This window comes from Ursus arctos, unplaced genomic scaffold (genome assembly GCF_023065955.2).
Source record: "Ursus arctos isolate Adak ecotype North America unplaced genomic scaffold, UrsArc2.0 scaffold_18, whole genome shotgun sequence".
Lineage (NCBI taxonomy): Eukaryota > Metazoa > Chordata > Mammalia > Carnivora > Ursidae > Ursus > Ursus arctos.
In genome coordinates, this window is record NW_026622852.1 from 26,692,825 (window position 1) to 26,718,543 (window position 25,719).

Sequence of the window (25,719 nt, forward strand, 5' to 3'; positions counted from 1 at the left end):
TTTTGATTTGTTTATTTGTTTCTCGTGTATTGAGTTTGAGAAGTTCTTTGTAGATCTTGGATACCAGTCCTTTATCTGTAGTGTCATTTGCAAATATATTCTCCCATTCCGTGGGCTGCCTCTTAGTTTTTCTGACTGTTTCCTTGGATGTGCAGAAACTTTTAATCTTGATGAAGTCCCATAAATTCATTTTATCTTTCGTTTCTCTTGCCTTTGGGGATACACAGCTTCTTTTTAACACTTGCTCGTTTCTCCTCTTTTTTTCTCTTGATTCATATTTCCAGTCCACAGAATGTTATCTTAATGCAATTTTTTCTGCTTGAAAATCTTTTTTTTTTTAAGATTTTATTTATTTATTTGACAGAGAGAGACAGCCAGCGAGAGAGGGAACACAAGCAGGGGGAGTGGGAGAGGGGAGAGGAAGAAGCAGGCTCCCAGCAGAATAGCCTGACATGGGGCTCGATCCCAGAACTCCGAGATCACGCCCTGAGCCGAAGGCAGACGCTTAACGACTGAGCCACCCAGGCACCCCTCTGCTTGAAAATCTTTTATCCAGAACCCTATTGTACTTCATTGCAGTAAAATAATAATCATACACACACACACAGATATTGCTTCATGGGCAGGTAGAGCAGAGCAGAGAATTTTTAGGGCTGTAAAACTACTCTGTATGAACTATAGTAGTGGATACATGTCATTATCTAAACCCATAAAATGTACACACCAAGAGGGAACTCTGATGTGAACTACGGTCTTTGAGTGATAATATGTCAATGTAGGTTCATCAGTGTAACGCATGTACTACTTTGGTGATTGGGTGAGGGATAGTGATAATGGGGGTGGCTATGCATGTGTGGGGGCACAGTTTTTAGGGTCTGTACCTTACCCTTAAGTTTGCTATGAACCTAAAACTGCTCTAAAAAAGAAATGTCTCTTTTATTTTTTGAGGGGGAGAGAGAAACAGAGAGCGTGGGTGTGAGCTGGTGGGGGAGGGGCAGAGGGAGAGAGAGAAGCCCAACGTGGAGCCCGACTGGGGGCTCCATCTCATAAGCCTGAGATCATTTGAGCAGAAATCAAGAGTCTGCTGCTTAACTGACTGAGACACCCAGGTGCCCCCAAAAGTAATGTTTATTTTAAAAATACATATGCAAATTTATACTTAATGTTTTCTTTCCTGTAGCTGTAATTTTTTTTTCTTCCAGATAGAGTTACCATTACAATTGTAATTCATACAGACATGAAAATCACATAATGATCGGACAGTGAACTGTGTTAGAAAGAATTCCATTGTGTGGCCGGGTTGGTGTTTACGGTACCTTCAGTTACCTAATGGACAGTTAATTTGACCCCCGGGCGGGGGGGTGGCGGTGTATTTCTGGTGGCCGCACATTTTAGTAAGATTTGGCGAGAGGAGAGATATACTTGTATTTGATTGATGGGAGAAGGGCCACTGGGCAAGGAGAGGACGAAATGAGAACCGTGAAGACTAACAACTTCTCTGCAGATCAATTTTAGGAAGCAGGGCGTAAGAAGGCTGAATTCTATGGAAACTTTGTACGTCCACGCCCCCTGGAGAACCTTCACCTGCCCTCCGGTGAAGGCGCACCCAGACAGAAGACCAAGGTCTTAGGTCAAGTTAACGCCCCGTGGTAACCTTCACTTGTCCTCCGGCGAAGGCGTACCGAGGCCTTACGTCACCGGGCCTCGGCAGGCCCAGAACCACTCTGCCGTCTCATTCCCAGTCCAGCCCTCACGGCTGCCGGTCCGACCGCGACCGCGCGCCCACGCCCTCGCCTCATCCGGACCCGGCGCCGCGCGCGCCCCCGCCGCGCCCCGCCCCTTCCGGCCCGGGAGTTTTGATTTCCTTGGCGGGCGGAAGCGGCTGGATCCCATAGCTTCTTAGAGGTTTTGGGCTCTCGCTGCGTCGCTCGGGACGGCTGGCCGGCTCCAGTGTGCTTCTACCCGGCCCCGCCCCGCCCGGCCCTCAGTCCCTCAGGTCAGTGTCTCCCCACGTAGGGCCGGGGTCCGGGCTCTGTGCGGCGCGGGGGAGCGGCGGCGCGAGCCCAGCTTGCTCCTGGCTCACAGGAGACTGGAGAATTTCCTCGGAACCCCACCTTACGAGCCCACTTCCCGGATGATATAGTCAGGCTTTCCGACCCCCGGTTTTCTCCTCTGTAAGTGGGGATAATGATCGTACCTACCTCAGGGTTATTGGTGAGGGGCAGGCAAAACGTTTGCCACGAAGGAGGCTGCGAGAGGCGTGAGTTCCCATTGCACGTTATGTGTTACCACTCCCTTTTCAGAGTCCAAATCCTTCCTCTTCCTTCACCTTCCTAAAGTAGTGGCTTAAGAGGCTCACACTAAAAGGTATATACCCTGACTGCCAAAGCAGTAAAAGGAGCAGCACCACCAAGAAACCGGTGGGAAAAAGGGAAACTCCAAGGGAGAGCATCCCAAGAAAGCGAACAGACCTGTAGCAGCTAGCATGAATAATTGTTCTTGAGCTTCACCTTTGTTATTTCTCTTTGGTAGTGGAATGGGGGAAAGTGGCGGCGGGTTTCAGAGGTACCTGGAGTCTTGCTTACTTGCTTAGAAGCCAGCGTTCCCTAACTTTTTCGTTCAAAATATGGTTTCTGTTTACTATGTTGTGTGGGAGAAATCGGAAACTCCCTTACTGCACCATCATGGGCTTCTTTCACCAGTGGATCTGACTTTCTTGTTTATTTACTGTGGACCAGCCAGATGGGCAGATGGGTCCCTTAACGCTTTTAGGAATGAATGCCTCTTCGTTGGTGCTCCCAGAATCCTCTGCAAAGGAGCAGGACAGGATGTTGATTAAATGTATCAATTACAAGGCCACCTTATACGCCATTCGGTATTCTGCTTCTTATTTGAAATATCCTCAGCATCAGTATCTTACCAAGCTCATAGATGAGATAAATGTATACCCGGTAGGTAATAGCATAGCTCAGATAATACCGTTAGTAAGAAATTGCTCCCATTTTGTTGCTCTCTATACAATTTAATGATAAATCTATTACCTAAGCAGATCCTTGTTGCCTCACAGAAGTTCAAGATCCCAAATATACATGCCGGCTATTCTTACTCCGAGAAGGACATCAGGTATCTGATTGGGGTCTGGTTTTCTTCATTATCCACAATTGAGAGGCTGCCTTTCACATGGATCGTATATTTCCTTTAGGTAGCTACAAAGTTGGGTTCCTCCAGTCCCATCCTTCCTATGTTCTATATTTCCAAACTCTAGAGGGTAAACAGGGCACTTAAGAATATTTAGAGCCAGCTCCACAAAATTTAAAAACCAAGTGAACTCTGCTGTCATTATAGCAGTTCGAAGTGCAAACACCAGTTTTCTTTTACAGTAGCAAAAATGATATTCCCTGGATTCAGTAGATATAATTGAGGCCCACATTTGTATTACTCATCCAAAAACATGGTATAATTTGGGGAGGGGTAGATAAAGAAGAGAAGGTGTTTGGTTCTGTCTTACATTGGCACAAGTTGATTTCTGCTAGTTGACTCAAAGCCATGACCTGCAAGTTCAAAACTCATTTGGGAGAAACCCATCAAGTTAATTGTGAATTCTTTTATCTCTCATCTGGGGAAATGAATTCCAGTGTCATGCAAATGGTTGTCTCCTTTTGAGTGTGGCAACAAAGCCCAGTCCTTTGTATGGAATTTAGACATGTGCAGTTGGCAATTAGAATTCTTATATTTTGTGAGGCCTTTGTCCATTTCCATCTCATGGTTTTTAAACTTTGAAATGTCTTTTGGTGTTTCCTCTTCAGCCCCTGTGTTCTGAATACCCTAATACTGCCTTGGTTGGGGCTTTGTTCTCTAATGAACCTGATAACCTACTTTTATAGCAGGCAACTTTCTAAACAGATTTATAGCCTGATGTTCCCCCATTTCTAATCTTCTGCTCTTTCTCTTCTACCTCATCAGGATCCCAAAGATTTCTTTCTCTCTTTCCTTTTTTTTTTTTTTTTTTTTTTTGAGGGAGAGAGTGTGTGAGCGGTGGAGAGGGGCAGAGGAGGAGAGAGAATCCTAAGCAGGCTCCAGGCCCAGTGCAGAGCCTGATGTGGGGCTCGATCCCATGACCCTGAGTTCATGACCTGATCTGAAATCAAGAGTCAGACGCTTAACTGAGCCACCCAGGCCCCCCGTTTTCTTTCTTTCTTTCCCTCTTTCTTTCTTTCTTTCTTTCTTTCTTTCTTTCTTTCTTTCTTTCTCTCTCTCTCTCTCTTTCTTTCTAGTTTTTTTTTTTTTTAAGATTTTATTTATTTATTTGACAAAGAGAGACAGCCAGCGGGAGTGGGAGAGGACGGAGCAGGCTCCCAGCCGAGGAGCCTGATGTGGGGCTGGATCCCAGAACGCCGGGATCACGCCCTGAGCTAAAGGCAGACAACGACTGAGCCACCCAGGTGCCCCTCTTTCTAGATTTTATTTATTTTGAGAGAGAGAAGGAGAAAGATCACAAACAGGAGGAGGAGCAAAGGGAGAGGGAGAAGCGGACTGCCCGCTGAGCAGGGAACCAGACTCGGGGCTCAATCCCAGGACCCTGGGATCATGACCCAAGCTGAAGGCAGATACTTAACTGACTGAGCCACCCAGGTGCCCCTCTTTTTTTTTTTTTTTTTTTAAGAGATTTTACTTTTAAGTAGTCTGTACACCCAGTGTGGGACTCAGACTCACAACCATGAGATCAAGAGTTGCACGTTCCACTGACTGAGCCAGCCAGGTGCCCCAGGATCTCAAAGAGTTGTGTTGACTATACTTTTACTGCTGTTGTTGCTTGTTTTGAAATTTCTTAGTCCTATGAACCCTGACTTTTGGGTGTGGTTCCAGTTTATTCCCACCTTGCCCCACTGACAAATACTCTTTAAAAGAGTTCTGAATTAGTAGTGCTGTTAAGGATCTTTTTAATCCTGTGCCTCAGGTGCCAGTGAGAATAAATATGACCTCTGTGATGTCTCCTTACCTGAAGTAACTTTTGCCACTCCAGCGGAAGCAGAATATTTTATTTCCCCAACTTTCTGTGATCTGACTTTGCTTCTTCCATTGCGCTACCCCATTCAGGCAGGTTCAGCTAGATTACAAGTTCATCCTGCTGATTAAGTTGGTCCAATGCCATCTCTTCCTAGGAAATGGCTATTTATTGGATCAGAACGTCTTTTGCCCATGATCTTTATCTTTCTTGCTGTAATAGCTTTGACATTGAGATTAAAACTGGTTTTTTTTTTAGGCTGATGTTTTCCTTGAGTTTTAATCTTCCTTCCAAAGCTCCTGCTCTAGTGTTCTATTCACTGACCAAATTTTTGAAGGCTTTTTACTTGCTGACAGTAATTTATCTTTTATCTCTAAGTAAAATGATTCATGGAATCAGAGTGCTTTAGGCATTTTAAAAGGAGACTTAAAAGGATATTTGAAAAAATACTCTTTGCAGCTCTTGGGCTTTTCATTCAGTTTTTTCTCTACCTCAATTTAAGAAGATGTCCCATCCTCATTGTAGTAAGGATCTCCCTTTTTACTTTTTTTTTTTTTTTAATAAATTCACCACACTCCTGAGGTAGAACTCTCATTCTAGATCTTCCAAAGTCATGAGCATTTAAAAAAAAAAAAACTTTATTTATTTATTTGTCAGAGAGAGAGTGCGAGTGAGAGCAGCAGGCAGAGGGAGAAGTAGCTCTCTGCTGAGCAAGGAGCCTGATATGGGACTTGATCCCAAGACCTTAGGATCATGACCTGAGCTGAAGGCAGATGCTTAACTCACTGAGCCACCCAGGCGTCCCAGTTATGACCATTTTTAAGGCTTATTAACGTGCCGGCCACTCAGCTCTGGATGAGACAGGATAAGGAACAGAGAACAGGAAGGTAGTGAACACGGTGCTGGCCACTCATCAATCCCAAGCCTTTGGCAGGCTTGCTAGAGCTCTGCCTATTGGTGAAGGGAGACTATCTGGCTCTAGAAATGAGCACTAACAGCAGGTTTCCACTACAAGAGGCAGTTATCAAGGTGGATGAGCCTTGCCCTTTCCAGTTGGAACTTCATTTCCCAAGTCCCAGTTGGATATGCATGTACTCACTTAATTTTTTGAGGTGTTAGAGAGAATGGGATCTGAGGATCCTGAACCCTGTTCTGCCATAGCTAGTCTACTGCTAGGTCCCCAAGGGAGATTTGTGCACAGGGGTCAGGCCAGGCAAAGGAGAATTTCCTTACTAGCTGGGTATGGGCTCAAACCCCTTTGTGAACTCTAGAGTCCTGGTGTGCTGTGCTGGGTTATATGAGAGATTCTTTGTGCCTGGCTCAGTGACCTCCACTTCCCTGGGCTTCCTGATTCTTGCTTGGCTTTCTACGGGGTATTGGGGTATCTCTTCCCAAGGTTGAAATCCCCAGCTCTGTCCTTCCGTACCAGCCTTTAAGAAGGGAGCCCTTTAGAGAAGCCATTTCTATATAGGTTCAGAGATCTTTCACCCCATGTCTACCCATAAAGAAAGCTCCACTTTGCAGTACTGAGACTTAAGTCTTAGGACTTTACCTATGTATATGTGAACTTTTAGAAAATTTTAGAAATCTACTTCCTAGAAACTTTTACTTGTTTTACTTTTTTCTTCTTTCTTGGCTTTCATGAAGCTATATTCTTCTAATTCTTTTCTTTTTCCTTTCTGCCTTTTCCCACTCCTAACTATAGGCCTGGTATGGGGAAGACCTTAGCTGTCTACATTTTAAAGATTTGTCTTTCGCTTTTAAGTCTTTACACTAACTGTAATTGATTTTGTGTGTGGTATGAGAGATACAGTATTCTTTTTTTCCATGTGGCTAACCAGTTGTCCCAGCTCCAAATCTGCATTTCCATTTGCTGGTACCCCTAAAAGCAGTTTCAGTTCAGTACATGTAGGCCTTTTTTTTCCCCCCGGGATCTTTGCACCTAAATTCCCTCTTTTCGGAATACTTTCTTCCTGTCCTTCTTTTTGGGCTCACAACTCCTGTTGAGGCCTACTGACCAAAGACCACTAAACACATCTGTAGTAAAAAAACATTAGGAAGCTTACCTGAGTTTTGAAAACAAAACAACCCCCCCCCAAAAAAATTAGGTGATTCTTAGCTTTGTGCAGCAAGAGAAACCATACTCCCTAGGAACCGAAAAGGGGCTTGAGGGTTTGAGCTGTGCTGGTGATTTTCAGAAGGATTAGGGAAGCAAGGACCAGTTTTAGAAAGGATACTGTCAAAGAGCTGTGGCATTTCAGTGGGTGGGTCTCTTAAGGAAGCAGGTGGTGGGAGGAAATCATTGGTGAGAAAACAGCAGTCAGTCAAAGAAAGGATCATGATCATTTCAACAGCACCTCCGATTTGATTACCGGAGGGCTGATTTTCTTTTTCTCACTTTTCATCCTTTGGATTGGATCTTGGCTTAAATATTACCTTCTCAGCAACCCATTCTGACCATTATTGCCTATTTCTTTCCCAGTGTGTATGACAACTTTTAATTATTTATTCTCTACTTATTTGCTTTTTGTCTTCTCTGCTGGAATGCAAGATTCATGAGGGCAGGGACCACATTTCTTTTCTTCTCCATTATAGAGTTAGTGTAAAATGCAGGTCTGACACATCGTAGGTGCTCAGTGATTTCATCTGCATGATAAATGAAAAAAAAATTCAGGGTTGACAGTCTTGACTACACTAGCACTTCTGCCTGATATACTGCTAATCTCTAGTTAAAGTCAACTAACAGCATATCCTCCACAAATGAGACAAAGCTGACATGATTGTGACCTTAGGTATTCATGTACACAACAGGGCTCTACTCATCCCCATGATTTTTTTTGTAATTCTGCTTAATTTTATTTATTTATTTATTTTTTAAAGATTTTATTTATTTATTCGACAGAGATAGAGACAGCCAGCGAGCGAGGGAACACAGGCAGGGGGAGTGGGAGAGGAAGAAGCAGGCTCATAGCGGAAGAGCCTGATGTGGGGCTCGATCCCATGACACCGGGATCATGCCCTGAGCCGAAGGCAGACGCTTTAACTGCTGTGCCACCCAGGCGCCCCTGTAATTCTACTTAATTTTAAAACTCAAAAAGATAAAATCAAGTAAGATCTACCTAAGACTTTTACAGCTAATTTTTATATATATTTTTTGATACATACTTAAGAGTGTAGTTGACCCTTGAACAACACAGTTTTGAAATGTGTGGGTCTACTTATACATGGTTTTTTTTTTTTTAAGATTTTATTTCTTTATTCGCCAGAGAGCAAGAGAGAGAGCACAAGCAGGGAGAATGGGAGGCAGAGGGAGAAGCAGGCTCCCTGCTGTGCAAGGAGCCCAATGCTGGACTCCATCCCAGGACCCTGAGATCATGACCTGAACCAAAACCAAGAATCAGATGCTTAACCCACTGAGCCACCCAGGCATCCCTCTTCCTTATGATTTTCTTACTAACGTTTTCTTTTCTCTAATTTACCTTATTGTAAGAATTTAGTATATAATACATATGAAACACAAAATATGTGTTAATTGACTGTTGATGCTATTGATAAGGCTTCCTGTCAACAGTAGGCTGTTAGTAGTTAAGTTTTGGGGAAGTCAAAAGTTAAATGTGGATTTTTGACCATGCAAGGGAGTCCTTGCCCTTAACCCCTGTATTGTGTGAGGATCAACTGTATGTGTACACATGTAAATTGTGGAGCATAGTAATAAAATATGTATCTCATTATATGTTTCTTAAAATTGTATATTATTGGAATCTTAATTTGCATTTCCCTGATGACTAATAAAACTGAACATTTTTTCATGTTTTTACTGGTCATTTGTGTTTTTTTATGAAATGCCTTTTTATTTCATTTGCTTTTTTCTTTTGGGTTGTCTTTTTCTATATTGTATATAATATATTCTGGATAAAAATCTATTGTTATAAGTGTTACAAATATTTTCTCACATTTATAGTTTTCTTTTTTTAAGACATGCAAAAGTTCTGAATTTTAATGTTTAATGTATGATTTTTTTATGATTAGTACTTTCTGTATCTATTTAAAAGATTTTCTTCTGTCCTAAAATCACACAATATTCTTTAAAATTTTTTAAAGGTTTATCTTTCGTATATGCCTTTCCTTGATCTACAGTTGATTTTTATATATGGTATGAGATAGGAATCCTGTTTGTTTGTTTTACCATATAGCTGATCAGTTTTTCTGGTATCATTTATATGCCTATGACATATTTATATATGCGCTTACAAGAGTGGAGGAGATAATCTCATAGTAGTTCCTTTTTTGATCATGTACTATTTCTGTCTTACAGGTTCTTTGTGTAATATTGTATAAACCTCCAGGAGGACTATGAAAGATTATGATGAACTTCTCAAATACTATGAATTATATGAAACTATTGGGACAGGTAATTGTTTTTTTCCGCAGAGGCAGAGGACAGATCAACTATTTGAGAATATAGTGCATTTGGGCAGTCATGAGCTTTTCAGTATAATTTTAAAATTCTTCAACCTACTTTAGAAAGAAAAAGTGGAGCAAGAGAGAGGAGAGTAGTAGGAGAGGCCTAGTAGATCCTTTTATTTAGAATAAACGTCACCGGAGAGTTTTGAGCCAAGGAGTGATCTATCTGACCTTTGTTTTAAAGGGTCACTCTGGCTGCTTGGTTGTGAAAAGCTTGGGCTGGGAAAGGCGGGGGCAGAAGCAGGGAGATGTTAGGAGTTTACTGCAGTAATTCAGGTGAGTGATGCTAGAGATGATGGTGACTTGTATGAGGGTGATAGCAGTGAAGGTAGTGAAAGGTTGGGATTATGGTGGCTAGTGAAAGGGTGTGTGTGTGTATTTTAATTTATTGAGGTACAGCACAATAAAATATGCAAAGTACACTCATCTTGATGGAGTTTTATGTATACATCCACCTACGTGTTCCCTGTTCAGATCAAGACAAAGTTTCCAGTCAGTACCTGCCTCTTTTCCCCCAAGTAACACTGATTGATGTGTTTTGAAGACAGAGCCAATGGGGTTTGTTGATGGGTTGGATATGGAGTGTGCTACAAAAGAGAAGGGCTAAGGATGGCTCCTGGGTTTTTGGAAAATGTTGAGTTGCCATTTACCGAGATGGGGAAGACCATAGGAGGGACTACCAGAAGCTTCTTTTTAGAAATGTTATGTTGGCAATTTCTTTTCTTTTCTTTTCTTTTCTTTTCTTTTCTTTTCTTTTCTTTTCTTTTCCCTTTCCTTTCCTTTTTTTTTTCTTTAAAGATTTTATTTATTCATTTGAGATAGAGAGATAGAGAGAGCATGAGCAGGGGAGAGGCAGAGGGAGAAGGAGAAACAGACTCTCTGCTGAGCCAGGAGCCCAATGTGGGGCTCGATCCCAGGACCCAGAGATCATGACCTGAGCTGAAGGCAGATGCTTAACCATCTGAGCCACCCAGGCACCCCTCTTTTCTTTTTCTTTCTTTCTTTTTTTTTTTTTTTTTAAAGATTTTATTTATTTGAGAGAGCGAGCACGCACAAGCAGAGGGGGAGGGGTTCCGGGAGAGGGAGAAGCAGGCTCCCCGCTGAGCAGGACCCTGGGATCATGACCTGAGCTGAAGGCAGAGGCTTAATTGACTAAGCCACCCAGGTTCCCCAAGTTGGCAATTTCTTTTAGATACTGATGTGTAGACATTTATCCAGCTTTTGATCCAGTTTTTAAACTGAGTGGATGTTTCCTGTTGTCTTTTTGTCTCAGCAACTTTATATTGTGTTCTAGTAGTGTTAATTATAAAGCAAATTTAATTGCAATGTCAATTGTAAAGCAAATTTCTAAACAGCAAATTCTGTTTTCCTATTTCTTCAACCCAAAGTTAAAGATACTATCATGGTAAAAAAAAAAATCTTCAGCTAGGCAGTGGATGAGGAGAGGTTAGAGACATGGCTAGCAGTTTGGAAGCAACAGGAAGAAAGAGCCACAAACTTCCAGGAAAATATGGATTGATAGAGCTTTTTAAAAGCAAATGGAGGGGCACCTGGCTGGCTTAGCTGGAGTGTGCAACTCCTGATCTCAGGGTTGTGAGTTTGAGCCCCTCATTGGATATTGCGATTACTAAAAAATAAAATCTTAAAAAAAAAAAAAAAAGAAAATAAAAGCATGTGGAAAGGTTTTGTGCCTGCGTCCTCAGGTTGCTCTGATGATGATTTTAGGTTACTCTTGCTTATCTCTTCATAATATGTTTTCCTATACTTAGGTGGCTTTGCAAAGGTCAAACTTGCCTGCCATATCCTCACCGGAGAAATGGTAGCTATAAAAATCATGGATAAAAATGCACTAGGGGTAAGTTTAAAATTATTTTTAAAATATGTATAGATCAGTTTTGTAAATTAAAACCTGAATTTGCTTGAATGTTCTGGTTACTACTTTTATTAGAATCATCTTTCTATAGCTTTTCTTTTTTTGGCTTGTTTTTTAAATCGCCAGTTATGTATAAATCTCTGGTTTTAAAACCAGGGAAGGGCAATTTAATTTTAATGCTGGGCAGTGGTACACATCTGGAGTTGGTAGGATCCATTCTCTTACAGTTGTTTCATAGTCTTGCATGTGTTTCTGGGTATTAATATCTCCCCATGACACTGTTACTAAATGTTGATCTCTTTTTACTATCGGTAGATCTTAGTCCTAGAGTTTTATTCAAAGTGACCTGAGAAGTTATCTCATGAAATCCTTTTTGTAATCAGCCTCTTTCTCTTCTACATGGATGCTTCCAGGATTGAGCTGCTCATTACCTCTTAAAGCAGCCCATTCAACCAATATGTGGTCTTGGTTTTAATGTACCTAAAGTTTTTTGTTTTTATATTAAGGGAAGATAAGTCTCTTTTGATGGTCTTTTTGGGCCTGTTTTACCCCTTTCCAGTGTTTGAAGTCACCCTGAGTGGTCTTTTGTTTTTAATTCTTTTACCTTCCTTCATACAGTTTCTTTGTTTTTCTTTGTTCTGGTCTCCTTCTGTTTGGAATTCACTAGTCTCATAGTATGGATCTGTGGCCCTTTCTTTTTTTTGAAGATGAGTTAGAAAACACTAAAAAAATCATTTTTTTCTCTAACTAAAAATCTCTGAGTGTTAAAAACGTTTTTTCTTGTGGATTAAGTTAGCATTATAATTAGTAGTAGTGTAAAACAGCACATTTTATAAATGTTGATAATTATCAAACATAAAAAATAACAATTTACTGAAAATACATTTTAAAATTAGACACATTGGACTTCTTTTGGTCTTCCTTATTGAATTGAGACAGAATTCAACATCAATTGTTACCTTATTTATTTTTATTTATTTTTCTTATTTTTTATTTTTAAGGAAAGAAGTGCTGGTCAACATACTTAGATAAGTCAGAGGGAATGTGAGGAGTTTTATTATTGCAGTATCACTCAATTCTTTGATGATTAGTGACCTAATCAGAACCTGTTTTTAATAATCTATCAACCGACAATTCAGGTTCTCCTTCAGTGTTTTTGTTTTTTATTGTTCAGTATTGTATTTATTAAACTAATAAAAAAGCATTAAAAACCATTTTTCTTGAGCATTTAAAGCATTGATTACAAATCTGATTAATTTAATCCCCTTAAGCAATTTAAACTTCAGTTATAACTTCAGTATGCCTTATTCATGTGAATGCTATAAATGCTTTAATAACAAACTATGAAATGTTTTTCCAAAATGTATTACTACACTGATACTCAAAACTTATTCTAAAGCATCAATATAATGATGTTAAGTCATTATTTCTAAACTTGTTTTTTTATTTTTTGTTGTTCTTTTGCTTATTTTACTTTCTAGGACTTTAATTATATTTTTTTTCTTCCGGGGTTTTAGTTATCAGATTCCCATTCCTCCCAAAAGAGAAGAAAAAAAGATTGTCATTTTGAAATAGTTAAAGTTACAGTTGATCCTGGTCAAGACCTGACATCTATATGGTCCTACATAATTGGATGTTAAGCCACTGATCATTAGATTGAGCCTCTTTTTACAATAAAGTTTTACTTGTTATTTCATGGATATCTAGATTTCTGTCTTTAATATGGACTTGGAAATTTTTTCAGCTTGGCTCTTCCCCCTTTCCAACTAACTTTGTGTTTTGAAAAATTTTAAGCCCATAGAAAAGGTAGAAGATTGAGACAGTGAAGACCTGCGTATCTTTCACCTACATCACCAGTTTTTAGCTCAGCATGCTTCTTGAAGGGACACTGCTAAGACTGAAAATGGTAGTGCAGGCATGTCTCTGTTATTTTCCTTGTTTGGAATGCTAACCTTCTAAGGGAGTCTGAGATTGTTTTGATTTTTCTGGATATTGTACTATTGACCCACATCAAACTTGTCTTTCATAAAATCCTCAAGGCTTTTTTTTTTTTTTATGTACATACAAATAATTTTTGGTATATTTTTCTGTGCTTTTGAACAATTTGTTTTGAGGCTGTTGGTTGCTTTTGCTACTCAGTATTAAAGCTGTTGACATTAATGCTTGGTGTACTTCCCAAATAGGTTTATTGCTCATGTAATGTGTTTTGTCACAGAGTGATTTGCCCCGGGTCAAAACGGAGATTGAGGCCTTGAAGAACCTGAGACATCAGCATATATGTCAACTCTACCATGTGCTAGAGACAGCCAACAAAATATTCATTGTTCTTGAGGTTAGTAGTGTGGTCTAGAGACTTAAAGGTATTTGGTCACCGTCTTAGTCCGTTTGGGCTACTATAACAGATGTCACGGACTGGGTAGTTTATTTCTCACAATTCCAAGGTCAAGGCACTGGCATGGTCAGGTGAGGGCCCTCTTCTGATTCATAGCTGGTGCCTTCTTGCTGTGTCCTTAATGGTAGAGGGGCCAAGGGATCTCTCTGGAATCTCATTTATAAGAACATTAATTCCATTCATGAGGGCTCCACCCTCATGTCCTAATCACTTCCCAAAGGCTCCACCTCCTAGTACCATCAGCTTTTGGGGGTTAGGATTTCGACATACCAATTCTGGGGGGAAATCAAATATTCAGACCATTTCTATTCACTTTATCAATAGTTAAGGGAAAAGTATGTTTCACCTGAAAGATTAAAAGAAATGTTAAGCGGCTTGCCTGTTTGAGTTCTAAAACAATTTAGATTAAGTAGACGTATAAAATAAGTTGGAGATTCATTGTAAATGCATGCTTTCCAATATACTCCTAATGGGGTTAGGATTAATGAACAGAATATTTTAGAATTTGTTCCTAGAGGGCAGGATCCATTTCCGTTTTACATGGCATATTAGTCTAGGGCTGCCATAGCAAACTACCACAAAGTTGGTGATTTAAAACAACAGAAACTTATTGTCTCACTGTTGTGGAAGCTAGAAGTCTGACATCAAGGTGTGGGCAAGGTTGGTTTCTTCTGGAGAATCTGTTCTGTGCTTTTTACCTAGTTTCTGATGGTTACTGACAACCTCTGGCATTCCTTAGCTTGTACCACTCCAATCTCTGCCTGTCTCTAAATGGCATTTTCTTCTCTGTGTGTGTCTTTGTCCAGATTTCCCTTTTCATGTAATAACACAGTCATTGGATTAGGGTTCACCCTGGTCCAGTATGACTTCATTTGGACTTGATCGTATCTACAAAGACCTAAATAATGTCATGTATATTGGTACCTGATGTTAGGACTTGCACATATCTTTTTGGGAGACATAGTTCAACTCACAGCCTATAGGTAACTTTCAATACACGAGTTATATGAATCAGACTCTTTCAAGTTTTAACTGCCCTTTTGGGTCTGAAACATAAAGTCTTTAGAACTTCCATCATTCATCTCTTGTTTCATTTTCTTTAGTCTCAGCCAAATAATTTGTAACTGCATATCATTTTCATAGATTAGCTCTATTTCAAGAGCATATTTTAAAATTCATAATGTTGGGGCGCCTGGGTGGCTCAGTCAGTGAAACAGCCAGCTCTTGATTTCAGCTCAGGTCATGATCTCGGGGTCCTGGGAAGAGCCCTGCATCAGGCTCTGCATTTATTTTTTGTATTTTTTATTTTTTTTTAGATTTTATTTATTTATTTGACAGAGATAGACAGCCAGCGAGAGAGGGAACACAAGCAGGGGGAGTGGGAGAGGAAGAAGCAGGCTTCCAGTGGAGGAGCCTGATGTGGGGTTCAATCCCAGAACGCCGGGATCACGCCCTGAGCCGAAGGCAGACGCTTAACGACTGAGCCACCCAGGCGCCCCCAGGCTCTGCATTTAGCAGGGAGTCTGTTTGAGGATTCTCTCTCTCTCTCTCTCTCTCTGCCCCTCCCTCTGCTTGTGCTCTCTCTCTCTCAAAAAATAAAATAAATAAAAAAGATGAGAATGGGTTTTAGTACTTTGCTACAGAAATATAAAACCCTGAATGGACTTAAAAATCATAGTGTTAGGGTGCCTGGGTGGCTTGGTCAGTTGAGCGTCTGATTCTTGGTTTTGGCTCAGGTCATGATCCCAGGGTCTCTGGATGGAGCCCTGCATTGGGCTCTGCATTTAGCGGGGGAATTTGCTGGAGATTCTCTCTCTCCCTCTCCCTCTGACACTCCACCCCCTACTCTTGCATTCTCACTTACTCTTTTTCGAATAAATAAATAAATCTTAAAAAAAAAAACCACACACAGTGTTTTTTGGTTTTCCTTCTACTTACTAGTCATAAAGCTGCTTGAGACCATAAAACTGCTATTGATCTCTTTTCTGGGGTAATTGTTGACTTGTTTGATCCTGAGAGGATATTTTTGAATATGCCTCACTTGTTTTCCTTGCCTTGAAGTTGAATTAATAGTATCTCTGAGTTAAGTATAATTTTTTGTTTTAATTCCCCTGGAGTGATTTTTCTGGATAATAACAACATTTCTGTGTCTCTGTTGTTACTGAAGTATTGCCCCGGAGGAGAGCTGTTTGACTACATAATTTCCCAAGATCGCCTGTCCGAGGAGGAGACCCGAGTTGTCTTCCGGCAGATAGTTTCTGCGGTTGCTTATGTGCACAGCCAGGGCTATGCTCACAGGGACCTCAAACCAGTAAGTGGCTGTCACACATGCTCTCCTGAGAGTTCAACACCATTTACCAGTAATTACTAGTTTTCCAAATGTTCTTCTGTTTGTAGTCTATCTTGGCTTCTTTTTTTCTTCCACTCATAATGGATCACTTTTTTTTTTCCTTTTTTCCTTTTGACTGCCGGTAGGCTTTTTGAACATACTTGATTATTGGCATTCTATATATTTGTCAGTTGTGGGCAACACTATGAATGTCTTTGTAATCAGCTGGGGAATATAAACCTCAGGATTTTATCTCTCGCAAAGAAGAGTTTTGAGTATTTTCGAGAATATTGTCATTGAATATTTTCCTCTCAATACTCTTTTCCTAACCTCATCTTCCTTTAATTTTAATTCCCTTATGCCTCAGAAGGGAACAGTTCAATGGAATGAACAGTCTCTAATTTTCAGGAACAGAATAAAAATGTGAATACTCTTAAGTCTGCAGGCTCTAATATGGATAATGGTGAACGTAGATTTTATGTTATTTGATATTAGGGTCAGGGACCTAGGGGTGCCTGGGTAGCGCAATCGTTAAGCGTCTGCCTTCGGCTCAGGGCGTGATCCCGGCGTTCTGGGATCCAGCCCCACATCAGGCTCCTCCGCTGGAAGCCTGCTTCTTCCTCTCCCACTCCCCCTGCTTGTGTTCCCTCTCTTGCTGGCTGTCTCTCTGTCCAATAAATAAATAAATCTTAAAAAAAAAAAAAAGGAACCTAGAATTGGTTGGCAAAATATGTCAATGTTGCTATCCTTCTCCCTCTGTTTATACCCAGCCCTTTGCTTTGAGTTCATTCTTTTAGTTTGGCACATATTGTGTTTGCTTGTAGTTGAACCTCAGAGCACCAAGGAGAAGAAAATGGTTTATGCTGAAGTGTCTTGAGGGGAAGCAGGGTATTTATCAACATTCTTCCTCTTCCCCTTCTGTACTTCTTGTCATTTCATTCTTTTTTAATGATTTTCATTCTGTTGTTCCCAGGCTGTTTAATATAAACAATCTTAAATCTTATTTATTGGTTTTGCTGCTGCCTGGACTACATCACGCAGAGCCTCCAGTGGCAGGGACTGCAGGCAGAAATGTAACTGGACAAAGGGTTTTAGAAGAGCGGAAAATGCTTATCATATGGAAGCAGAGGCCTGCATTACATTTACTGAATTTGGAAAAATACAAAATATTGTAACTTTCTTGTTGAACAGCTAGGTAGCTCTGCTGTCATCAGCCAACTCCAGTTCTGTTATACTCCAGGTTCTGTTGAGAATCTCAGATGGCGGGCCTGTCTTGTTGTGAACGTGTGGTGCAAAGGTCAAGAAGTCTGTAACTTGTTGGCCAAACTCTAGGAAAACCTTTATTCATCAAAGAAGAAAGAAAAGAATGGGAAGGCTAAATAGATGACCCCAGTCGTGCAGACTTTCAGGTTCCTTAACCGCACAATAAAAAACCACAAGTGCAAAATATATGCTGCTTCAAAAGTATTTGTAACTCTTGAAGTAAAGGGGAAAGAGAAGAAAAAAAATCTCTTGAAATTCCAGCCAAAATATATTGTGTTTGCATCTTTTTGTTTATTTTTATACTTTTTAAAATGTTTGCTTTTATCCCAAATATATATACTGTATAGTATATAAAGTGTTTCTCCCTTAAAAACCTGTCAATCCTTGAATACCTAAATTTCCTTTCTATTTTTAAAAGCTTATGATGGGAAATACTGTGGAAATAAATGTCTTATATGTGAAAAAAAATCTTATTTATTTAGAAATCGTTTTTAGAAATGGCTAGAGGTAGGATGTGATATAAGGAAGTCAATACACAGTTAATGAAAAAAATATCTTTGTTTTCCCAGGAAAATTTGTTGTTTGATGAATATCATAAGGTAAAGCTGATTGACTTTGGTCTCTGTGCGAAACCCAAGGTAAGTACAGAAATCAAAATGCATTTATTTCCTTTGTAAATACACTTCTTAGAATGTTATCTTGCAATGACTTCTCCTTAGCCTTTATTGAGCCTCGTTGCATCCATTAAGAATGTTAAATTTCATCCCTTTTAGAAGTTCTCTAGATGATTCTAATACACCAAGATTGAGAATCACTGCTCTAGGTGTAGGGTTGGTCCTGCTGAAAATCCCATGGGTATACTGTGAGAGAATTTGCAGTGCCAAGGTGACGTGAGGTCATCACAACATGAATTCTGAATTGATCATGTGTTTGCAGTTTGAGTATATTGCCACTAGATGATGCTTTTGTTCATTTAAATAGGAGTTTTGGGAATTTAGTGCAAATCTTTCTTTGTTATCCAAATGGTTATATAATTAACAGTTACATTTTGAGAGACAATCCCCTTTCTTTATAAAAGAAGAAGGAAGAAGTCCATTTGCACTTTTGAATTTACACTGTTCTCTATTTCTTTAATTTGCACTTCACAGTTAAGTACGGGTGTTCTCTAGTGTACCTTCTCTTTGAGGTGACTTTGAACTTCCCAGCTGTGCTGTCTGCAGAGCTCCTGTGTGGCTGCCTGTTGGAGGCTTCCTCCTGAGTTCTCTAATGATGGCACTCACAGTCTCTAAAATGAGCTGTCTACACTCATTAAGAACGTGGAAATTGCAGACCTGTCTCAGCCCTTGTAGTCCCATGATTATTTCCTGCCCCAATCAGAATTAGCGAGATGCAAAGGGAAGCAGATTTTGCCACTTCAGCTCAATGTTTGATTCTTTCTGATTTTCCTCTCCTTCCCTTGGCTCTTCAGAGATTGTCAGTGGAGCCTTGGGTCTGGGAGCCAAATGCTAGAAGGCATTTTTTTGATCGGCAGCCATGTAAAGAAACATACTTTAAGCAGATAAACTGGGCTAAGTCATGTTCTCCACAGGAGGCGGCGGCGAAGGTTTGTGGCAGACTCCATTAGCTTTTACTTATGGCTGCCACAGATTCGACCCACACAGACACCATCTAAAAAAAGCAGGGCTGTCTGGGAGAGGATTGCCTCCGCTTTCTGCTGCGGAGCTCACTTCTGGGCATGTTGTTGCAGTTGTAAATGAAATTTCGCGATTTCCCAAGTCGTTTACAAGTCGTAAGACTACAAGCGTTGAGTAGTCATATCATTTGCGTTGTGTCTTGAGGTGTCTGTGGGAGAGCAGAGGGTGTTGAGCACATTCCTCATCTTCACGGGTCTGGGAGCTCAGGCTGTGATCTGCATTATAACTGGTTCTAGAAAACAGACTCCTAAGGCACTGTTCGTTGCAGCAGATTCCTTTTTCCCTTTTCAGGGAAGAGAAGCTTCTGTATTTGTAAAGACTTGGTATTTGAGATAGGGTCCAGGAAAAAAATAGTCCCTTTTCTTTGAATACTTGGGGGGTGGGAAGACATGGGTTCTTGGATGTCTGCTAAGCTGGTGAGTATTTGAATGGACAGCTAGGAAAGTATGAACCTGACTTGACTGAGCTAAGGGGAAAAGGATTTTGTTCATGCCAGGTTTTAGTGGTGTTGGAAATTCAGAGAAGAGGGAAGCACGTGTGTGCATGCATATAGGCAGAGTATTGGGTTGGCTTCAGAGTCTCTTATTCTTTGGGGTAATTCTTCGTCTAGCTTCTCCTTGCTTGAGCTGAAAGAATGTTTATCAAGGTTTTAATTTCTTAAGGGCTGTAACTAATGAGTCTTTCATTTTTTCTTATTGGCAGGGTAACAAGGATTACCATCTGCAGACATGCTGTGGGAGTCTTGCTTATGCAGCACCTGAATTAATACAAGGCAAATCCTATCTGGGGTCAGAGGTAATCATTCATTGATTAATTCAGTATATAATCAGTAATCATTTATTGGTGACCGATAGTGAGTCAGGCATTGTGCATTGGGGGTATTACAGTAAGGTAGGAAATGATCTTGTTCATCAAAGAGTTTAGTTTATTCAGAGAGTCAGATATAAAGTAACACATGAAATGAATAACTTGCAATAAATATAATAATACATAGTATACTTGTGAAGCAAGGATGCATTTCTGGTGTCCTTGTTGTGGATGCTTTTGTGTTAAACAGTACCATAGTTTAGACTGCTTAGTCCTGCAGGTAGAGCACAAGGCCAGGGTTATAGGCTCAGTTTTCAGAGATGCTGGCTAGCTCTGAGAAAACTTGTACTTTGTTCATAGCCAACTATTTGAGGCCAGCAGTCCTGTGTAGGAGGCCCAGGCTCAAAAGGCCTGGGAATTGCCTGTTTTACTTACCATTTGCTACTACAAGCTAGTCAGTTCTTTCCAGTCTCTGGATTACTAATTTGCTGATGTTAATATCATAAGGAAAACAAGGTTTAGTTATTAAAAGCTCAGGATATGCTGGATTGAACAGTTTTTTTCAGTTCAGGACATCTCCAAATCTTTTTTTTTTGTTTTTGTTTTTTTTAAAGCTTTTATTTGTTTATTTGAGAGAGAGAGAGAGAGAGAGCAGAGAGCACAAGCGGGGGTGGGAGGGTGGATGGATGGAGAGGGAGAAGTGATGCGGGGCCCGATCCCAGGACCCTGAGATCATGATCTGAGCCGAAGGCAGACGCTTAACTGACTGAGCCACCCACGCACCCCTGGACATCACCCCTGGACATCTCCAAATCTTTAAAACGTTCTTGTACAATGTTGTCCATTGGGGAGCATCACAGAGAGCAGCTGATCTTGACTTGCTTTGCCTACAGAGCCCCCTTTCTATGTGAAGCATCTTTTGGAGCTAGTGTTATGTCAGAGAAACTTTGACATGTTCATTTACTTAATTTATAAGAAGAGAAGGTGGGAACTGACTTGTTTTGGTGACTTTTTATTTGGATATAATCTCAAACTTACAGAATAGTTGCAAATATGGACTGAGGAACTTCTGTATATGTTTAGTCATATTCACACTTGTTTACATTTTTCCCTAGTTGCTTGATCATTCTCTGTGTTTGTATATATGCATATTCTTTTTTTGAACCAACTGGGAGTAAGTTTTAGACTTCATACCCTTTAAGATTAAGTACTATATATATATTTCCTAAAAGTGAGAACCTTCTCTTTTATACCCACACTTTAGTTTTCAAAATCAGGGAATTTAACATTGATACAACTTATTTAATTCATAATTCATATTCCCATGCTGCTAATGTCTTCAAGGCTTATCCATGTTGTAGCATGTGTCAGAATTTTTTTCCTTTTTAGGGGTGCCTCTGTGGCTCAGTTGGTTAAGCACCTGCCTTTATAAATAAATAAGTAAGTAAAATCTTTTAAGTCCACAAAAATCCTTTGGAATGAGTACTGTTGCTCATTTCATTAAGGTAAAGAAGTTGAGGAAATTGAGGCTCAGAAATTTAAGTGCCTTCTCAGGGTCACACAGCTGGTAACTATAGGTCAAGATTCGAACTGAGTGAGGCTTTACTGCATACCTCTACTCTTTCTCTCTCCTCTCTCTCTCTTTTTTAGTGTATAATAATTTTTTTTAAAGATTTTATTTATTTATTTGAGAGAGAGAGAGTGAGCACGAGACAGGGGCAGAGGCAGAGGCAGAGGGAGAGGGAGAAGCAGACTCCCTGCTGAGCAGGAAGCCCGATGGAGGGCTCAATCCCAGGACCCCTGGGATCATGACCTGAGCATAAAGCAGATGCTTAACCGACTGAGCCACCCAGGCCCCCCATAATAATTTTTTTAGTAGAGTCTTTTTTTTTTTTTTACACTTTTAAAAAGTTTTAAATTCCAGTATAGTTAACATATGGTGTTACATTAATTTCAGGTGTACAGTATAGTGATTCAACAATTCTATACATTACTCAGTGCTCATCTTAAGTGTACTCTTTAACCCCCTTCACCTATTTCACCCATCCCTCCACACACCACATACCTGTATTTTTTCCATTGTTCCATCCAATCTCCCAGGAGCAGTGTGGTAATCGTACGCCTAATGCTCACAAGATTCCTAGGGGACTGATGATGAGGCCCTGCTGGTTTGAATGCATATGAGATTTTCCTATAGGATCTTCAGGAGTTTTCTTGTCTACTTTATTTTATTTTACTTTATTTTATTTTATTTTGGAGAGAGAGAGAGAGAGAGAGAGAGATTGAAAATGGAGTGGGGGATGAGAAACAAACTGAGGACTACAGAGGGGAGGGGGGTGGGGGAATGGGATAGACCGGTGATGGGTAGTAAGAAGGGCACGTATTGCATGGTGCACTGGGTGTTATACACAACTAATGAATCATCGAGCCTTACATCGGAAACCGGGGATGTACTGTATGGTGACTAACATAATATAATAAAAAATCATTAAAAAAAAAAAAATGAAAATGGAGTGGGGGGAGGAGCAGAGGAAGAAGGAAAGAGAAAATCTCAAGCAGGCTCCACGCCCAGCACAGAGACCAAAGCAGGGCTCATTCTCTCAACCCTGAGATCATGACCTGAGACGAAATCGAGAGTCAGACGATTAACCAACTGAGCCACCCCGGCGCCCCTCTTGTCCCTTTTAATATGACTTTCCATCCTTCTAGAACAGTGTCCCAAGGAATTGTCTAAGGCACTTGTTAAAAGAGGTAGAGCTTAGTCCTGTATGCTTAATAGATTTTGGTTCTGTTTTCTAAGGTGGGGCTTAAAAAAAAAAAAAGAAAAAGATTCTTCATTCTAAAATAAGTACTTTAGGTAATTCTGTTTTTCATCGGTCCAGATCATGCTTTAAGGAATGTCCCATGGTAAATATCTCTAATTCCTTCAGTGATTTCTCACAGGAAATGGTTTCAAACCCCTACTCCCTCTGATTTTTTTTTTCTTATTTGGCAATTGGTAGCTTATGGATTTACTTGCATTTGCTTTGGTTTATGATTTTAGCTGATTAATTTAATTCTCATAGCCAATTCAAAACAGTGAGAGGAAGGTGTTTGGATGAGTTAACTGAGGAGTATTTTTTCTGCTTTTTTCTCTCAAGTAGACTTTGGTAGACTTTTTTCTCTCTAGTAGACTTATGGGGATGTTACTTTTTATTTTCCTTATCTTTTTATTTAACCTCAGACATAATCTCTGTTGACCTCTTCTTTTTTTTTAATAATTTTTTATTATGTTAGTCACCATACAGTATATCTTTAGTTTTTGATGTAGTGTTCCATGATTCATTATTTGCGTATAACACCCAGTGCACCATGCAATATGTGCCCTCCTTAATATCCATCACCGGACTATCCCAGTCCCCCACGCCCCTCCCCTCTGAAGCCCTCAGTTTGTTTCCCAGAGTCCATAGTCTCTCATGATTCATTCCCCCTTCTGTTTACCCCCCCCCACCTTGTTGACCTCTTCTTATGGCATTTGATGAAGCCATGCTAGCCCACTCCTTCCTGTGCAGCCTCTTTGCTTTGAATTTAACACCCTGGTCAGGAGTGCTATGCTCTCAAGGCTTAATTTATAGATTAATTATTTGACATCTCTGAGGCATAAATGGTTAATTTCTGACCTCCTGCAACTTGGAAGAAAAAATTAGGTGTTTGCCTAAAAGATTATTTACTTGGGACATCTGAATAATTTGATGTGATTTGGTAGACAAGACTGAATTAGATTTGGATTACTTAGTACAGAGGCACTACCTAGATGTGATGCTGCTTGAGTTATTTTAACTCTGTTTCTCTCCTCTACCCAACCCCTCCTGCCTTTAAAAAAAATGCTGCCCTTTTTACCTCTTGAAATTTTCCTAAGGCTCAAGCAAGGGTGGGAGCTGTGACTTGTCCTCAGCCAACAGTGGCGTCATTATTGACTAAGGCCAAATACTGCTTGAATAAGTAGTTAGCGCTTAGGACTCATGGGACACATGGATATCTTATATAAAGGTTAAGCTCCTTTCTGGGATTTTGAGATTTGTAGGGGTGTTTGTGCTGGCAGGCTAATTTCTAACCTCTATATTTGAGAAGTCAATCTTTGAACTTTATTAAGGTTTCTTTGCATAGAGAGGACTTTACAGTGCAGTTTAGTCACATTTGCAGATTATCAGGAGTAACTTTTAAGACTTGTTTTGACATCTTCATGCATGTTTATATAATCCTCACATGTAGTAAACCCTCAATAGCACTACAGAATTGTCTTTCAGAATCAGAGACCTGGCTTTATCTCCTTCCTTATCATGTCCAATCTAGCCTAGCCAACTGTGAATTATTTTCTCTTAAGTGTTAAAATCCAACAGAAGAGAATGCATTGAACTGCAAGTCAGGAGACCCAGCCGGGTGGCCTGCCATTGACTAGGTGACTTTGAACAAGCCTTCCTTTCTGGGCTTTAGGTTCCCTGTCTGTGGAATGAGCAGACTGAATTGGATGGTCTCTGCGCTCTTTTTCAGCTCCGTGAAGATTCTGTGATTCTGTTAAGTGTACTACCATTCTGTAATATGTTCTAAAAATTTTTTTAAATTATTTTTTTCCTCCCTCTCAGGCAGATGTTTGGAGTATGGGCATACTCCTATATGTACTTATGTGTGGCTTTCTACCATTCGATGATGATAATGTCATGGCTTTGTACAAGAAGATTATGGTGAGTATTATAAGGCATAGAATTTCAGTGTAAAAGTTCTATACTGCATACTATTTGTTTCTATCCATAAAAGTACAAAAACTGGCAAAAGTAATGTGTGCTGTTAGAAGTCAAGATAATGGTTATGCTCTGGAGGAGGAATGAATGGAAGAGGAGTGTGGGGGGGTTCTGTTCTGTTTCTTGATCTGGATGCTGGTTATACTATACTTGTGTATTCAGGTTTTGAAATCTTGTCCAGATGTGTATGCGCTCATAATATGTATACTGCTCTGTGTGTATATTATACTGCTTCAGTAAATAGCTTAACGAGACAAAAACAAATGGGGAACTAAACACGTAAGATGATTTTTCTGAAATGATACCTTAGTAATTTACTTGGTTAAATCACATTCTCCTATTGAATTCTGGTAAAATAAGAGAAACTGTTTCTTTTTGACGGTAACATTTGGCTTTAAGGTATAATAAAACTACAGTTAAGAGTACTGTTAGTTTTGTTAAAATCCTATCTATCAGAGACAGGAAGTAGATTTGTGGTTGTGGGGGTTGGGGATGGAGTGGCAGTGGGGGTGTGACTGCTAATGGATATAGTTTATTTTTGGGGTCCTGAGAGCATTCTGGAATTATATAGTGGTAATGAGTGCACAACTTTATGAGTATACGAAAAACTACTGAACCATACACTTTAAAAGGGTGAATTTTAGGTTATGTGAATTATATTCACAGATCCTCAGAATCCCATATAACAAGGAAAACAGTGAAATTCTTTTTAAAGATTTCGTATTCAAAGCAAGTTAACGCAGGAAGATATGTAAAGAGGGAGAAAGAGCATCACTTTGTGTCCATAACAAACCAGGGTCAGACCAGCAGGGCAGCTTCTCTCCATGTAGTTTGAATTCAGTTCTGTCGAACAAATATTTCTGAAGGTCATCTTTGTATGAGATACTGGAAGGCATGAACAAGGATCTGTGAAACTTGATCATTGTCCACCAGGACCTGATTTCTTGTTGGAGACAGATAGAAGGCTATCTAAAAAGGGTGAAGGGCCAGGGATTCCATAGTATAACAGAGGTATAAATGAAGTTAATGTAGGAATGGGTGAGGGGTTTGGGAGAACATATTACAGGAAGTGAGGTTTGAGGAGGGCTTTCAAAAAAGGGTAGAAGTGCTTCAG

General features: G+C 40.1%; 1 protein-coding gene across 2 annotated transcripts in view; it reads left to right on the forward strand.

The window, feature by feature from the left end:
* The first annotated feature begins 1,880 nt into the window (after positions 1 to 1,880).
* MELK (maternal embryonic leucine zipper kinase) overlaps positions 1,881 to 25,719 on the forward strand; it is an 83,124-nt gene continuing 59,285 nt past the window's right edge. The window contains exons 1-8 of one of the 2 annotated variants that reach the window (XM_026506224.4): positions 1,881 to 1,996; positions 9,321 to 9,416; positions 11,239 to 11,324; positions 13,558 to 13,674; positions 15,902 to 16,045; positions 17,896 to 17,964; positions 19,723 to 19,815; positions 24,450 to 24,548. In XM_026506224.4, the coding sequence (XP_026362009.1) occupies positions 9,359 to 9,416; positions 11,239 to 11,324; positions 13,558 to 13,674; positions 15,902 to 16,045; positions 17,896 to 17,964; positions 19,723 to 19,815; positions 24,450 to 24,548 (666 nt within the window). In that variant the 5' untranslated portion in view covers positions 1,881 to 1,996; positions 9,321 to 9,358. Of the gene's footprint in view, positions 1,997 to 2,052; positions 2,175 to 9,320; positions 9,417 to 11,238; positions 11,325 to 13,557; positions 13,675 to 15,901; positions 16,046 to 17,895; positions 17,965 to 19,722; positions 19,816 to 24,449; positions 24,549 to 25,719 lie in introns of those variants that run through there. The other variant, XM_057313603.1, reaches the window with a different exon arrangement.